Source organism: the organism of the source record quoted next, unplaced genomic scaffold, assembly GCF_019419815.1.
Source record: "Pyrus x bretschneideri cultivar Hongxiangsu unplaced genomic scaffold, Pyrus_bretschneideri_v1 Contig20, whole genome shotgun sequence".
Taxonomy (NCBI): Eukaryota; Viridiplantae; Streptophyta; class Magnoliopsida; order Rosales; family Rosaceae; genus Pyrus; species Pyrus x bretschneideri.
The window spans coordinates 358004-376842 of NW_025999502.1; the positions used below are offsets into that span (position 1 = coordinate 358004).

Consider the following 18839-nt stretch of genomic DNA (forward strand, 5'->3'; position numbering starts at 1 on the left):
AAACTCCCACCACGGGGAGAACCCAATTCTGATGTACAACCACCGGTAAGGAGAAACTCCTATAAGCATCATTACAAACTTGATTAAACTCAGCTATATAGCTCTTTGCCGAATGCTTCAGTGCCTCAACTTCTAGAACTGCATTTTCAAACAAGGTATTTTTTTTTTCTTGCATTCCATAATAACCGCATGCACATCATTGCTACCTGTTGATCTGAGATTGATATAATGTCCCACACCTGGATTAACTACTCCATGGATACCATCTCCACCTCTGCCGGTTGGAAACTTGGGATACCCATCAACTCAAATAATTGGCTACTAACCACACAGTCCTTCATCACATGCAATCCGGTTTCAACAACAAAATTACACCGGAAGCAAACAACATTATCCACAACTCGTAGATATTGTAGCGCCACTTAAGAGGGCAAAATATCGTGTGCAAATCACCATAAGAAATTTAAAACTTTAGGCGGTACCTTTAGTTTCCATAAGTGTTTCCAGAATTTCTGGGATCACAAAACTAGAGGATCAACAACATCACCTCCAAGAGTACCTTTACACGACTTCAGGGCAACCCAATATCCACTCTTCACCACATATCTACCATTATGCATAAAATTCCATATTCAATGATCCAAGCAATCCCCAAGTAATGAAATAAATAAGATTGTCTCTGATTCCTCAAAATCAAATGCATCATAAATTCGCTTAACATTCCATGCTCTTGATGCTGATAAAAAGACCTGAACTTTTAGATGCAGCTGAAGAGAGGGCGAAGATTGAACTAACAAATTTTGATCACGAGGGACCCAGGGATCTCTATAAATTCTCACCAGCCTACCATCATCAATACGCTAACATACGCCCAATTTCAAAATTTCTTGACCCTATGAAATAGAACGCCACGTGAAGGAAGGGGCCGACCCCACTATAGCCTCCATAAAGTTGGAATTCTCATAATATTTCACCTTCAACATACGAGCAATCAAAGAATTCAAAAATTCCAACAATCTCCAACCTTGTTTGCCCACAAATGCTTGATTAAGTTCCCAAAATCCCAAACCACCATCAAATTTATACTTACACAACAATTTCCAAGACTTCCAATGGATGCCATGCCCTTCCACTCTAGCCCACCAAAATCTCGCCATAATTCTTTTCAATTCCTTGTACAAATCAGACGGGAGCTGAAACGTACTCATAGTATATGACGGGATAGCTTGGCACACAACTTTAAGCAAAACTTCCTTTCCCGCCTTCGAGAGCATTTTTCCTTCCCATCCATTCACCTTGACCACAATCGGTATTTCAAGGATCTAAATAATTTCTTTTTTATCTTTCCCCACCACCATAGGTAAACCGAGATAACGTGCATGGCATGGTACCACAGGAATACCAATCATATCTTGTAGCATCACTTCTGTATCATGAGGTGTTGACGGACTAAAGCAAATTATAGACTTATCAAAATTAACCTTTTGACCAGAGGCTTTGTAATACCCTGAAAATTTAAATATATGAATATGCAGAGAAAAATCGAAAATAAATCTATTTATGGGTTTAAAAAATTGAATTGAGAACTTTTAAAGTTTTGTTTCCAGAAATTATTATAAATCATGTTGTGAAATTTATCGTTAAGTTGAAAAGACAAAAATGCCCTAGCTGGCTTAACGTAATTATACGAGGATGTATTTTATCCTCATATATTTTATCAGATTTCTTGACATATTTGGATAAAGGATGATCCTACGAGCGCGTAGGTGAAAACCATTCGTGAAACAGAGTAATAATGAAGAAGTTATTAACGATAGAAGTTTAGGGCAAAATAGTCATTTTGATATTAAGTTGAAAGGCTCTAGAAAATCTAGAGCAAAAGGAGTGCCATGTGTGTGGCTGTGATGGAAAGGGAAGCAGAGAAAAAGGAGAGACTCGAACCAATCAAAGGAGGAAGAAAGGAAGGAAAGGAAAGAGGAGAGGGGGAGGGAACTGGGGTCCCCCTTGACCCACCTCTTTTGGTGACCCGACCCTATGGTAACGTTGATTTTCGAGTCTCCCTCCGACCAAATTCTGGTGAACTAAGCCATGACACCTCCTAAGAAATACTCTACAACCCTCCCTCTACCTATTACAACCCAAAAATTGGGTGAAATTAGCTTTGAAAGTAAGAAATCTCGCACAGTGGGTGCGGTGGGTTCGTGGTGGCAATACACCAAATTTGAAGGTAACTCCAACCACCACTACTATCAATGGACTCCTAGTGAACCTAAGAACATATCCCAAGCCTTGGTTGGGGTGGCGGAGCACTGGTGGCGACTGATCAAACCATCCAAATTCTAAGGTTTCTGGTGAGTTTGAGTGAAATTGGGGGTTTTCCTGGCCGAATTGGACTTCGGCCCAGGTATAAAAGTTGTTCTCCTTAATTAGGTCTACATTTTTGTAAAATTTGAGAATTTTTAGAAATAATGGAATTTTCCAGCAACCATGGGTGCCCGACTACCATAGGCGGTGGCGCGTGGCCAGTGAGCTGATGTCATCTTTTTAAGCTAATTTTGATGTTCTGAAACCAAATTTGATAATTATTTGGTGTGATTCACTTGTTTGAAGCTAGATGGTGATTGTTAGTCACTTGTATGAATTTCAGAATTTGACTGAATTTGAATTGGTGAACCACGAATGGCTTGATCCCTATTTAGGGTATGTAGGTAGTCTAACGAGAAGTTAGATGAGGCCATAAAATAAACATGGTTAATTAATCGAAGATAAATCTTTAGTTGGAATCTTGATCTAAGAGAAGGAATTAGAAATAAATCGAAAATAAAATAATATGTGTTGAAAAGTGAATTATGGTTATAGATTTTGTGTGGAATTAAGAAATTTAAGTAAAGAATTGTGGATGTTGGTAGTAAACTAAACAAAAGTTTAATATGGGGCCTATCACCGATGTTATTTTCAGAAATGAATATTTCGGGGGTGGGGTATGACAAATGGTATCAGAGCGAATGATCTTGCTTTACAATGTGCAATATTCTCGAGTTCTTGTTGGTGTCAATTATGATATGCATTGTGGTTGCATAATCTCATAATTTTTGTGAATAAAGTGGCATTCATGTGATATATATATATATATATATATATATGTCAGATACATATATGATTTGCATTGTGTTTGTGGTGCAATTTCCATGGTGATTATGGAATTCCGCTAGTGGGAATTATGAGTTGCATTAATATTACATTATTTCCTAAGTTCTTTGAATAATGAGGAAGTTATGTGAGTGTGTGTGTGTGTGTATATATTGTGAATCATCATGAAAGGAAATTGAGAACTTTTAAAGTTTTGTTTCCCGAAATTATTATAAATTATGTTATGAAATTTATTGTTAAGTTGAAAAGATGGAAATGCCCTAGCTGGCTTAACGTAATTATACGAGGACGTATTTTATCCTCATATATTTTATCGGATTTCTTGACATATTTGGATAAAGGATGATCCTACGAGCGCATAGGCGAAAACCATTCGTGAAATAGAGTAATAACGAAGAAATCATTAACGATAGAAGTTTAGGGCAAAATAGTCATTTTGACATTAGGTTGGAAGGCTCCAGAAAATCTGGAGCAAAAGGAGTGCCACGTGTGTGGCTGTGATGGAAAGGGAAGGAGAGAAAAGGGAGAGACTCGAACCAATTAGAGGAGGAAGAAACGAGGGAAAGGAGACAGGAGAGGATGAAGGAACTGGGGTCCCCCTCAACCCGTCCCTCTTTTGGTGACCCGACCTGATGGAAACATTGATTTTCGAGGCTTCCTCCAGCCAAATTATAGCTAACTAAGCCGTGACACTTCCTAAGAAATACTCCACAACCCTCCATCTACCTATTACAACCCAAAAATCGAGTGAAATTAGCTTTGAAAGTAAAAAGTCCTGCACGGCGGGTGTGGCAGGTTCGTGGTGGCGATACACCAAATTTGAAGGTAACTCTGACCACCACCACTATTAATGGACTCCTAGTGAACCTAGGAACATATCCAAGCCTTGGTTGGGGCGGCGGAGCACCAGTGGCGACGGATCGAACCACCCAAATTCTAAGGTTTCTAGCGAGTTTGAGTGAAATTGGGGCTTTTCCTGGCCTAGTTGGACTTTGGCCCAGGTATAAAAGTTTTTGCCCTTAATTTTCTCTATATTTCTATAAAATTTGAGAATGTTTAGAAATAGTGGAATTTTCCAATGAGCAAGGGTGGCCAACCGCCATCAGTGACGACGCATGACCAGTGAGCCGATGCCATCTTTTTAAGCTAATTTTGATGTTCTGAAACCAAATTTGATAAGTATTTAGTGTGATTCACTTGTTTGAATTTAGATGGTGATTGTTAGTCACTTGTATGAATTTTGGAATTTGACTGAATTTGAATTGGTGAACTACGAATGGCTTGATCCCTATTTAGGGAATGTAGGCAGTCTAACAAGAAGTTAGATGCAACCATAAAATAAACGAGGTTAATTAATCAAAGATAAATCTTTAGTTGGAATCTTGATCTAAGAGTAGGAATTAGAAATAGATCGAAAATATAATAATATGTGTTGAAAGGTGAATTATGGTTATAGATTATGTGTGGAATTAAGAAATTTAAGTAAAGAATTGTGGATGTTGGTGGTAAACTAAACAAGAGTTTAATTTGGGGCCTATCATTGATGTTATTTTCAGAAATGAATACTTTGGGGGCGGGGTGTTACAGGCTTTCTCATAAACACTAATAATCCTTTTAAGCTCTAACACCTCATGACACGCCTCGATCCTGATATCCTCTAAACACTAGGATGGGAACGTACTGGCCGACACCCGAGGATAACGAAGCCATTTTAACTTGCATGCGAGTTATGAAGAAAGAAAGAACGTAAATAAAATATGTAAATTTAAATATAATGTAATATGCAAGCGAAGGAACGTGTTCGCTTCCATTTGCGCATAAAAGTACGACAAAGTTGAAGATTTGTATCTTAGTTGTTAAATTGTGTATGAATGGTTGAGGTGCACAATGGCTGAATTATAGAATTCTATCCTAATTTAAGTGTTTTCTAACTCATGCCTTGATATCAAAATCTCAAAAGGAAAACCCCCTTGAACAAGTAGGCATTGCGATATGGATGGTAAGAGAGATGCAGAAGAAATGTCAACTAAAAACCAAAAATTATTTTTAGTTGCTTTCACTTTTAAGATTTTGTTTGCGTTCTTTGTTATTCTTTCCCCTCTCTCCCATCACCATTCTTCATCCCTCAATTCCCTACCCCCCACCCGCGGGGGCGCCCCAACCCCACCCCCAGGATATACTTTTCTCATATCTGAAGCACAAAAAATGAAAACCGAAGTAAGTGAAATGGTTATCAGACAGTTCCTTACTGAATCGTTATCTCAACTTCATCTTTAATTATGTAACCGATGAATTAGTTTACCATAATACAGTCGAGACAATGAGGATGAACTCAATAGTTTTAGGAATTGAATGTACTAGGGTAGGGAAGGTGACTGAACTATCATAATCTACTTGTATGTGGTACTACACTGAAGTAAGCTTCGGTTCCCTACCGGTCTCTGTTCTGTTTTGACTGTTCTCGCTTAATAGGCTGTTATCTACGTGAATAACAGTTTGCTACACACAGTTACTAAAAGTTCAACATTATTCCATATGTTTTTGCGTTTTCATTTACCTTCTCTTTTCCCAGGTCTATGTAGCGCGGTAACTACGAAATTCGACAGTAGTTTCTTCTCCGTCCTGAAACAAGTTTGAAAACATTCTCTACCATGTCATCTGTTATCTGCAGTGCTCTAAGATGAGATATTGGCATCTGCGGGAGCTTTTTTCTTTTGTCACGGTTTATAATACTAATTTTTGTAATTGGTGTTTTAGGGTCAATTTGGGATTGCTGTGCTTTAGATTCTTTTGTCATGGTAGTTGTAGTTGTGGTGGTAGTGATGGCTGGTATGGTTGTGGTTGTGGTGGTTGTGGCGCGATTGTGGTGTGGTGGTATTGGCAACAATGGTGTGATGGTAAGGTGTAAGTGGTTAGGGTTTGTAAAGTTGTAGTGGTAGGTGATGGTGATCACTTTGTTTTCCAAGATAAAATGTGTCTACAATATTAAATATTGTCATTTTTTTAAATTAAAGAGCACATTACAAAAATTAAAAATATTCATTAAAAACTCAACTCTGCTTTTATAAAAGCAATTTTTAAAAGCAACTTACAAGCTGCTCTTAAAAGCAGCTATCTAGATGTCATTGTTTTTAAAATGAGTAATGTTATTCATACCATGTTTTTATACTACATTTCTATACCATCTTAGGTGGCATCTGATGTGGACAGTCACGTCATTTGAAAAATTTGCAAAACCTAAGGAACGAAATTAAAAAGACTATTCGTATACCACAATCATCATTTAATTAACTAGTTTTTATTAATTATTAGTTTATTAAATAATGAATTAAATTTAAAAATCTGATTAATTCAAATGATGTGGCTGTCCACATCAAATATCACCTAAGATGATATGAAAATGTGGTATAAAAACATGGTATAAATAACATTACTATTTTAAAATAAGCATTATATTTTATTTTTAACAAATACCTTTTTTTAAAGTGAAGTAGTTTTTTTATACGAAAAAAAAAAAAAAAAAACCAAATTGGGCCTTAGTTTTATGCTTTTTGCGAAAGGGCTTTTCTTCCTTTGAACCCTTTTTCATTTAATTTCAAATTATTTTTGTTTTTCAGAGAAGAAAGTTCTTATTGTTTTACACTAGGTGCTTTCCCAGCAATTTTTACCATGATGGATCGATAGTGATGGTTATCCTGGTAGATTCATTTTATTGTTTTTAAATTTCATGGACTTCGATAAAAAACTAAAATTCACAAAGTTTGAGTCAAAGAATATTGATAACTGAGGACAACATTTAAAATCTCTCATTTTTTTAAGCTTGCACTCTTTTATATTTTACCCCTCTCTTCTCAATTTTTGGCTTTGCCACTAGATTCACTCTAGACTATTTCGTTTTGTAGGCTTCTATACACTGAACATCAATTGGCGTGCGTGCATAAGAACACATTCGATCGACCAAGTTAGTACTAACGTATTTCACTGTGTGGCCGACCGCTTGAAACAAAGGACACACTGGTCTTTTTATTTTCTACGAAAGAGAGATTTGACAAGATCACACGAAGTACTGGAAATATATGCAATTCGATTAATATAAGACTAAATGCGGGAACGTGGTAGACATGTCGTCTATATATATAAAGATAACTTTATTTTTATATGCGGCTTGTTATGCATGCAGCATGCATGTTATATATTATGCAGATAATATCATGTCTTTTGACGTCTTTCTTCCCTTCCATTTTAAACTTTTTTATATAATGGAAGTGATTTTTATATATCTTTTAAGTTTTTTACATAATTGTTTAATTTTGATTGTTGATTTTATTAATTTATCCAATTCGATGATCATAAAAATAGAAGAACGTGTGAGAAACAAAAAAAAAAAGTGTAAAAATCACTTTCCTTTCTATAATGATATTGTTGTGCATTTATCCCCTACATTATGTGATATAAATAATGCTTTAATTTTGGGCTTTGATAAGCTCTTATCATTACCCTTGCAATTAAATTAACACAAAATTTATGAGAAGAAGGAGAGGATACTGATGTGATTTATGTAAATACTAATAACTGACAGAGACGGATCTACAGAGGGACCTGGGAGGTCCCAGGACCCCTCGGCGATTCTAAAATGCTGCTAGAAATTTTCCGAAGGACCCCTCGTACTTGAACACGAGGTCTGTACTGCAGGCTGCAGCTTGAAGGTTGCAGCTTGCAACGAAGACGAAGACAGCGGGGCCGCGGGGGAGAAGAAAGAAAACAAACAGACCTTTTAAAAAATTGGTCCAAAACGCAGTGTTTTGGCCAATTTGTTTAATTTGTTTATTTTTTATATTTTATATTTTTTTTAAGCCTGAGATAAACGGTGTCGTTTGTCCATGATTCCATACTCTCTTTTTTAAGGCCTAGCCCCACACGGGCCATCTTTCCCAAGAGTCCTTTCCCTATTCCTTTGTTTTGCCCCCCTAATCCCCCATCTTTCTTATATTCACCCAATTCCAAAACCCTAAATTTCTAATCCCACCCAATCCCATATTATAATTACATTACTCTAATATCATACCTCCACTTGTTTCAATTCTCCAAGCCACCACTATTTGGTTCAAAATTCAAGTAAACTTTTTGGTGTTCTAATCTAATCTCAATTAAATTATATTAGATATTGGTGGAGATTTTTAGTCTATTATTGATATGATTGTTGATATGTTTTATGTTTGTATACTCATTTTATCATTGAAATTTAGATGGAATTTTTGTTTATTGATTGATTGGTATATGTTTTGTGTTTTTGGTTAAATGTGTAGTTTAGAAATAAGAAATATGGAAAGATTTTTCAAGCCAAAGCCAATAGCACCATCTACTTGTTCGGATAGTTCAAGCTTAAGACAAAATGAGTGTGACATTGATTTTAATAATCTTGAGAGAGACCCGGGAAAAAGAATTCGAATGAAAGACTATCCTTCTAATATTCAAGATGAGGTCCGAAGAGCATATTTGCAAATGAGACCTTGTAGGCCTACAAAGTATGAGTTCCCATTTTGTGCGTTTTGATAATGATTTTTCTCAATTGCGGGGATTAATGAGCTTGCTAAGAAAATAGTGGAGAAAGGGTTGCATCAAACATTTGCATATGTATATTTGGTTGTTCAGTTGACTTTGGTTTTACCAGTTGCAACTGCTTCAGTGGAGATGATATTTTCCACTATGAATATCATTAAGAGTCCACTTCGCAACAAAATAGGAAATCAATGGTTGAATGACAGCTTAGTTGTTTACATTGAGAAAGATGTTTTTTCATGTATTGGTAATGAAGCTATCATGGAACATTTTCAGACTATGAAACCTCGTCGTGGACGCTTTAATTAGGATTTTATAGCTTGTAATGTTGTTTTGCACATGATTTTTGAATGAAATGTATTATATTTAACTTTTCAACGTTATTTTTGTCTATAAATTTTTTTATCTTTATTATTGGGACCCTCCGAGTTTAAAATTCTAGATCTGTCACTGATAACTGATATAACGGAAATGCAACATGGCATTATTCTAGTGGTTGAGTTTGTTAATATAGTTAGAAGGGTATTATTATAATTGGGATTTATGGCTATAGAAGAGATTGTATAGCTATCATTTCTTTAAATTGGGTTGTATACATTTTCTATAATCAATCAATACAATCTCTTGTTTCTCTTTATCGTCTTCCTTTTCCTCCGTACCAATTCTTCATCTTTTGCAATGTAGTTAACATGGTATCAGAGCCATCAGGCTCACGCCATGGCATCTGGTGGTTCCATTTTTCATTAGATTTCATGGTTTTCTAGTTTTATTTTCTTTTCAGATTTTCAATTGACATTCTGTCAAGTTCTTCGATGCTTCTGAGATTGTCCTATAATTTTGTTTGGTTGATTTTTCGTCTGGGCTATGAACAGAGATTGTCGGTCAAAATCTGGGTCATCAAAATTGTTCCTTCAGGCCAAATAGAAGTGGCAATTTGTTCTTCTTTTCAGTTCTTGAATTCGGGAATTTTTCAGATTTTCATCAAGTTCTTGATACAAGGAAAGAAGATGGGATGTCAAGCAATTTTTTGGATCCAGTGGAACCTCTTCATCGCAATCGATGACTACTACTGCTACTACCATTGGGTTCCAAGAAGGAGCATTATTCTACCCTTTGAAATCTGTCAGTCAGTTGGGCCAATCATCTTCTCTGGCACCACAAGAGTATCAAAATTTTCACTTGATAGCATTCCAAGTTTCAATGCAGCTTCCTTCAAAGTGGATCCCTCCTTGTGGGCTGTCTTTGCAATTGCCGCAGTATTATCATAACCAATTTTGTGGATTATGTTGTGAAAAGATCCAAGCATTTCCATGAAGCTAAAACCGAATTTCTCTCTGAGTTGTCGATTATTGCTTGTCTGCGAATTTGATCTGTGCTCTGTTCTCTGTGTGGAAGAAAGTTTAGACCTTTGTGTAGTCCAAGTGTTTGACGAAATACCCAGCTTAGAATTTTCATGTGTAGGTTATGTTTTCAGTCCCTTTACTCCGAATTCTTGAACAATTAGAATGAATCTTTTCTGGGTTTTTTTTTGGTGGTTGTTACCGATCTTGACTAATTGCTCTAGACAAGATAGTTCTTTGTTCTCTCTAGGTTTTGCATCTTTGATGTTTTGCTGCTTATTTCCTCTCTTGGTTTATGTTTTGAGATTGGGTTTTCTCAGCAAAATGGTGTCATATTTCTTGATTATGTCAATTAGAGTATTGGGCACAAAGTTATTCTAGTTCAAGAAAGATGTTACACCATCATCAAACTAGTTATGGAATGAGAAAAATTACAGCAAGCCATTCTTGTGATTAGAGGTCATTTCAAGTTGATTGGTTGAGAATTAAGGGCACAAAGCCATCTTTCTTTTGCCTTAAAGCAGTCTGTATTTGAAGGTTTATAGAGAGCGTTGGTCACATCCTAAAATGCCACATGGCATTTTTGGGCTGAAGATTGACTTGCAAAAATGAATATCTCTCTCTTTAATGGTATACATGTTTGAAGACATGTACAGCTCAAGTTGTTTTGTGAAGTTAGTGAAGACACATGATTCGTGTTCTATTCTCAGGTGTGGAGTGATCTTGCCGATATGGGTTTATGTTGAAAATCGGGTTTTTTATTTTATTATTTTTTGATGAATTGTCTAAAGATAAACTACTATTTCATTTAGTAATTTGCTTGGATTATGAGATTTCAAGAAATTGTCATTCTTTCTTGATGGTTAAGAAAGTATCATTCTTTCTTTGATTCCATAGAATTTGCCAAGAGTATCATTCTTTGATTGCCTTAGAATTTGTCAAGAGTATCATTCTCTTGTTGCTTTAGAATCTGTCAAGAGTGTCATTCTCTTGTTGTCTTAACATTTGTGTCAAGAGTATCATTTTCTTGCTACCTAGAAGAATTCATCTGTTTTTGATTTCTGGATTGTACTTATGTCTTTCATCATGGCTTCTCCTACGACTATAGTTGTAGTCTTGTGTGATGATAATGGAGTGAGCAGAGGTTTTGGTTTGGGTCTCAACTCTTCAAGAAGCTGCAAAAGCTCTCAGTAATCTTTTGGTTAGCAGTTACAAAGGTGTCATTGCAATCGAGCTGCTACACAGTATATGTACATTAGGAGGAAGTTCTGAGTGGGTAGACATGCCACCAGGTTTAACCGATTGGGTAGAAGAACAAACTATAGGCATGATATGTACAACATTCTTTACCTATAGCCTTGAGAAATGATGTAGCACTCGAAGGAAAAGCAACGCGTACCCCAACAACAAATGCGGTGGCTTTTACCATACTATCATCCTTCATAGGACTACGGTTTAGCTTCAGCAGTAGTAAAATGTAGAGAGTTACTTGTTGCATTTGTTCCAACAAGCTTGCTGTCAGGTTAATCCAAAGTTGGTGTGGTTAAAAGTGCTACAATGTTGGATCATCAACTTTATTCAAAATGGTTACTATCAGCATCAAAAGTGGAACTTGTATCACATATGTGGGACTGAACATTCAATTGTGGATCACCTTATATTTTTTAGGTAGTGGGGTTGTCCAAATACAATACAGTTTTCCTGCTCATTAATGTCAACAACTCCAGACTATCATACACTGCTCCAAACTGCAAGAGACAGGGGTTTGGGGTTTTCTGCAGTGTTTAGCTTCATAACAGTAATTGTAGATATATTTATAAAAGGATTGCACAGTCCAATGTTCTTGAAGCATTGTAGACATCTTGGTCTCGTAGTTCCAGATCAGTCTCAAATACCTAGCTAGTTCAAACTTCACTTGGATACTCTAAGTTTTGTTTGAGTTTGAGTGGAGAGTAATAACTGATATAACAGAAATGCCACATGGCATTATTCTAGTGGTTGAGTTTGTTAATATAGTTAGAAGGGTATTATTGTAATTGGGATATATGACTATATAATGGATTGTATAGCTATCATTTCTTTAAGTTCGGTTGTATACATTTTCTCTAATCAATCAATACAATCTCTTGTTTCTCTCTATTGTCTTCCTTTTTCTCTGTACCAATTCTTCATCTTTTGCAATGTAGTTAACAAATACAAGCGATATTCTTTTTCCAAATGCATTATTATGTTCCTAGAAAAATTTTCCCAGTAGAAACAATATAGGAGGCCAAAGTTAACCAAGAGATTGTAGAAGAAAAGAAAAAGACAAATGAGAATTCAAAGTGGAAAATAAAATGCTAATATAAGAATTTTTTTCATTCTTTGATTTTGTTTATTTGCATTATTTGTATAACAATTTGCGTAAAGTGTTTGACATGAATTCACAAAATGGGTATTTCCGTGCACCTTTTTTCTTGTATTATATAAATGTGTGAGGCTTATAAATTACAATGTTTTTTTTTGTTATATATAAATTATAATGCTTGAATATTAATAAACAGTTGGCGGTGACCTCCTATATTGATTTTTTGTGGAGACTAAAATTTCTCGGGAGGTGGCAAAGCAAAAAGAAAAAAAGAGTCAAAAATAAATTTCTAATCTTTGGAAGTAATTCTTCACTTTTATTTTTATTTTTGTAAATGATTTAGTAAATTCCTAGTTGGTTCAGTACACCTACTGTTATATTCATACAATTTGGGACCAATTCTTCATTTCTCTATATTTTTTGGACAAGTTTAACGCAACCTAATAAATTGGGAGGCATTTGCAGAATTAAGTAGTGTACGAATTATTACCTTTCAAAAAAAGCATATACCAATCAAGCGCATCTAGTGGTCGCTTTGGCATTATGGGAGAGAGGCTAGTATGAATGGAACTATTTTGAGCCAAAGTAGTTGTTAAACATTTTAACTTCTGATACAAACATTTCAATTCGAATCTAATAAATTCTTTTCTTTGGAAAAAAAAATAAAAATTCAACAATGATATCTTTTTAGGACAAATAAACAACAATATATTATTATCTAATATCTACTAGTGCATATATATATATATATATATATATATATATATATTATTATTATCCCATACATCATCTCCTTATATTTGAAGCTGTCTTGAATGTTTAATTATTACAATTTGTAATGTTGTACGTTTTTCATGTGTCAACACATTATGACATTATTAATTCTAAGTCCTTTTGCGTTTTGGAGTTTCTATTTGGTTGATTTCAACTTTTTTTTTTTTTTTTTTTTTTGTGTGTTTGGTGTAAGAAAACAGAAAATGCCTTTAATATTGTACCAATAATGTGAGAAATGTGAAGGATTTTTTAATCCATCAATTCAAGCTTAGCTACCGACCAATAGAAGGGACAAGAAAAAGCTAATCAGCTTAAATAGGTAAATTTAAAACTGAACATATAGTTAGCTACTTAAATAGTACAATTTAGTAGCATTCATCTGCACTTATTTGTAAAATATTTATATATGTAAATAATTAGTTCAATACCAATTTATTCTTCACTTTTTCATGTAAATATATCATTATTTTTAAAAAACCATACAATTAATTTCAAAAACAACTCAAGGTCATGTGCATCTTAACTATTCTGGTTCGTGAATTTTAGTCAAATTGGAGTTTTGATCCTTAAAGTAGAAATCTTTGAGTATTGAATCCTAAAGTTGTAACAATATGCCGCTTAGTATTATAGTCTAATGATATTCCTCTTCACTTGTAAGTGCGAGGTCTTATGTTCGATTCTCGCAAAAGGCGAAGTTGAACAACATTATTATAAGCAAACTCATTGTAAGGCTTAACTCACTCTTCCACCACCTTAGTGTAGATACTATTATTTGTTCAAAAAAAAAAAAAAAAAAAAAAAAAAAGGATCCGGAATAATATTCCTTTTGAATAACTAAGGGGCACCGACGTAATTATCCCTAATAGCAAGGGTCAATATCTTAATTAAACCCTATTTAAAGAAGGAAAATTAGCATTCGAAAGCAACGAAGTCTCCACTCACCGAATACTGCACACACCATGGAAAGATTGACAGTAGTACTACTCTTCTTTCTTGCCCTAGTTTTCACAACATCTCAAGCTTATGAGCCACTTATAAACCACCATATCCACCTCCTCAGGCCGAAATCCGGGGCAGGTGGCGGCAGCGTTCCTGGCGTGTCTTGCCTGAGTTGGCGTTTGGGGGTGGAAACTAGGAACATTATCAACTGGAAGACTGTTCCGGCAGAATGTGAAAGCTACGTTGGTCACTACATGCTTGGGCACCAGTACAGGAAAGACTCAAAAGTGGTCACTGATGAGGCTTGGCTCCATGCTCAGAGCCTCAATCTTACAAAGGATGGCAAGAACGTTTGGGTCTTTGATATAGACGAAACTACACTCTCTAATCTACCGTATTATGCTCGTCATGGATTCGGGTAAGTTGCTAATTAATCAAGGGTGATACTTGAGAGACCGCGTATTTGAATCATATTTTGTAAACTATATGACGTGATAATTAATGGTTAGATTTCTTCTTTAAATCATTATATAAAGATTCCAAATATCATCTGCCACGTCATGTGATCTAAAAAAATATGATTTTTCTAAGATCAATATTAAAAAAAAAATGATATTAAATGTTTTTTTTTTTGAGCAAAACGATAGCGGAGTAAGTTAACTGTTAAATGTTAGATTAGTCACCGACGGAGTTCAAACTCATGCCGTTATGTAAGGGCACAACACCTTCCACCACTGTGGTAAAGGGCCACCTGCATATTAACTGTTTTTCACGCAATGATGTCTGCACTAAATTAATGTTTATTTAATGTTAATTATGTGTAATATTATATATGCGATTATATATATATATATATATATATATATATAATAATCACATATGAACTTTGGCGGTTGCTATGATTGTCATAATTTAGCAAAATATGTTAATGTGTATATAAAAAAATATGTATGTGCGTGTGTGTCTTTTATATATATATATATATATATATATATATATATATATGAAAACCCACGAATGTACGCTTCTCAACATTGCTAATTATGGAGTTCTTCATTTCCATCTTTTGGTTTGTTTCTCATTTTATACTGCATACATTCCAATTCTCAATATTAAAATTATGATAAACAACTTCGACAAAAAATCGTAATAATCGATGATATATCATATTTATCACCTTCACGATATTATTCACTATTTTATTAATGTTGGAAAAAAATGTTTTTGCATCTGTTTTTTTTCTTTCTGTGAGGGGGACCCCAGGATTGCACAATTCTTGTTTGATAGAAAAAAAGAATAATGGAATTTATATAACGCGAATAGTTTGATTAACAAAAGAATAATAATGCAGCGTGTGGTCAATATCCTATAATAGATAGGGTGCTATGTTTCTATCCATGTCTTCCGGGTTCGGAACTCCCCATCTTTTAAATAAGTTAATAATTTCGAACCCTCTCTTTTTCCTTAATAATGATAATTTTATTTTATAAAAAAAAAAGATTTAATACTGTATGAAACTCTCATATGCCGCTTTATCGCAACGTTGGAAAACAATTATGTTTATGCATCTTGGTGAAATTTAATCTTCATTCATTTTCCCCTTCGCTATGACAACTAATTATTAACACACTAAAATTATCGCTCTACTATAAAAATACTCTACGAAACTCACTCATATCAGTACCAATAATGTGATACCTAAGCAATCTAATATAAATTTATTTCAAAGATTTTATTAGATATAAAGCATGAGGATGCACATGACCCAACGCATAAATAGAAAAATAAAGTACTAATAAGTCAAAGAAGTTGATCATCCAAATGGAAAATTTTTCTAAAAAGAAAAGCAATAATTGAAAAATCTGAGAAATACAATCTTTTTAGATAATGTAGATTATTGGCAAACTACATGATACCTTAAGTAAGACTTATATTTTATATAACATTTTTGGATATAATATTTTCAGGACGGAGGTATACAATGCTACTGCATTCAATGAATGGGTGTTCGAAGGCACAGCCCCAGCTTTGCCCGAGAGTCTTAAGCTGTACAAGAAGTTGTTGAGACTTGGAGTCAAGGTTGTGTTCATAACAGGAAGAGGAGAAGATCAAAGAAGTGTCACGACCATCAATCTCAAAAATGCCGGATATCATACTTGGAAGAAGCTTGTTCTAAAGTAAGCACCTGTTAACGAGTTAACTTAACGCTTGACGAGCTAAGGCTGAACCATTACATGTGGTGGTTCAACCCTAATTTTCTCTATTTTTGCGCGTACACATCTTGACCTACTTTTTAACCTTATATCAGTGCATCATGCCTATTCTTTAACTTGTCATGGAAAAAATCAACGTGAATGCTTTTGTGGTCCTCCAAATGCTTCCTAGCAAAACCCCCAAAAAATCAATGTGAATGTTTTATGTTGTTAAGTGGAAGGCTAGCACTATAGTAGAAATCAAGCACCCTTGTGGTCATCCTAACTTGGATTCGAGCCTCTCGGACCCCAGTCTCAGTTAACTATTGAAAATTTTCTCCTAGCATAAATAAATTTTATTGTATTGTTTTTTTTTGTTGTCTAAACTTTAGTAACTTTTTTGGTTTGCAGGGGATCAAATTATTCTGGGAAGACATCGTACGTGTATAAATCAGCAGAGAGGGAGAAGCTTGAGAAAAATGGATTTAGAATAATTGGGAACATGGGCGATCAATGGAGCGATATACTGGGGACAACTGTCGGCAATCGGACCTTCAAGTTGCCTGATCCACTTTATTACATTAGTTAATCACTGCTTTTTAGCTTTTGTGCAAGTGTTGAATAAGGTTTTAATTCAGCAAATAAAGGAAAAAAATGTCAATGTGGTAGACAAATGGTACTACAAGTGAAATTTGACAAAATGTAAGCACTTTTGCTATACTCTTGTGGAAGTGAATTCGATTACATTGTTCAAAATGCTTTTTAACTGTCAAGAAACACACTGAACTTTCTAAAAGTAATCTCAAATAAAACTTTAAAATTACTTGAGGTCAACTAGAAAGCAAATTATGCTAAAAGTAAATAAAAAAATTTTAAAAAAAAATGTTCTGGAGCTGAATGTAGTGATTAGAAATATGGTTTAGAAGTTGAGACTACATAGTCTACATTGAAGGATATAAAAGAGACAACAAAAATCAATAAATCACCTATAGATTAATTAAACAGTCACAGTTAACCTATTAATTAAACATAATGTTTCAATCTTTTGGATATAAAAGAGACAACAAAAATCAATAAATCACCTATATATTAATTAAACAGTCACAGTTAACCTATTAATTAAACATAATCTTTCAATCTTTTCATATTATTACTAAGTATTCAAATTGTTAATTTGCATTTCATCGTGGAGATCTATAAATTATTAACCTGACAAGTGCATGACCCATTTTTTGAATTTAAACACAATCATACCATAGAGCAACTGAATTTCGACCTGACACAAGTCGCACTCCTAAAATAAGCTAACCCTACATCTCTAATGTGCTTCAATTTAAATGTTTAAGGTTAAGCACAGTTTAAGACTTGAGCTTCTTCTTGGACCTAAATTGAGCAAGAAAACAAAAACAAAGGTACAAGTGTGGTTTGTAAATGCAAATAACGGAGGCCTATATTGTAAATGCAAGAGTGATTTCAATTGTTGATTTCATATATGTAGCCACAATCTATGAACGTGTTTTGATGCGATTATCTTGGGAAGTGCTTAGAGCTTCACACCATCACCTTTCATAGATTTTTCTTCGGTGGCTTTGTTGCCCTCGGTGGATTTGTTGCTAGTGGGTCATCTCTCACTAGCTTCCCTTGGTTTGTGGTTGTGGTTTTGTTTAGTGTGGTGCTTTATGGAGGATGTTGGAGTCATCTCTTCCATCAATTATGCTAGGTTGGTCGGTCGGATATATGGAGTCTGTTTGGAGATCTGGCTTTTGGCGGGATCTCAAAGATGCCTTAGCGGCAGTGGTTCTTGCTAGACTATGGTTTGTCTGTTTTTTGGCTCAAAATCATTGTTTGGCCTTTGTTTTGGTGGTTCATATCTTATTTTGTGCTTTTCTTGTAATTAGACCTCTTCCCTTGTAATTATGGTGTGATGTTGGTATAAATTACCTTTCTTCTAAACAAAAAAAAATTTAAAAAAATTGAAAATTGTAAATGACTCTTTTTTTTAAATTTACATAAAGTCCTAACAAGTTAACTTGCGTGGGAAATCCCACGTGATCATGAGTCTATGCAGAAGTTTTGAAGCACTTATATATGCTATGGGAAGACATTGTTCAGATTGAATTGGTTTTACCCAAAACTACGACCAAACCAATTACATCATAATAGTTTGGTCCTGTTCGTATTTAACAAAAATCTGTTAAGAAATCATACTAAGGTTCAACTGTTTGATTCGAATGGTGTGGGCGTAAATCTAATAATTTTTCTTTAGCCTTTTTTACAACATTGTTAGTTAAATTCAACATGCCGTTTAGTAATAAGATTAATTTGGAATCATCTCTGTAATTATTGCATGTATTATAACACTGTCAAAACTTTGAAATTTCTCTAACCTTAAAATCCGGTTATTAGCCAATAAAAAGACCGCACTTATTCACAAGTTTTATCTGGTTATTAGCCAATAATAGGACACATATAAAATAAAAACTCGAGACCATAAGAGCAAGTCCATCCATCAACAAAAGGGAAGACAAGGGCTATAGC

General features: G+C 34.6%; 1 protein-coding gene across 1 annotated transcript; it reads left to right on the forward strand.

The window, feature by feature from the left end:
* Positions 1–14085: 14085 nt before the first annotated feature.
* Positions 14086–17052, forward strand: LOC103931056 (acid phosphatase 1-like). The gene is made up of 3 exons (XM_009340468.3): positions 14086–14527; positions 16077–16286; positions 16713–17052. Exons 1-3 carry the CDS (start codon positions 14130–14132, stop codon positions 16888–16890), a joined length of 786 nt encoding a protein of 261 aa, XP_009338743.2. The 5' UTR covers positions 14086–14129; the 3' UTR covers positions 16891–17052.
* The last annotated feature ends 1787 nt before the right edge of the window (positions 17053–18839 follow it).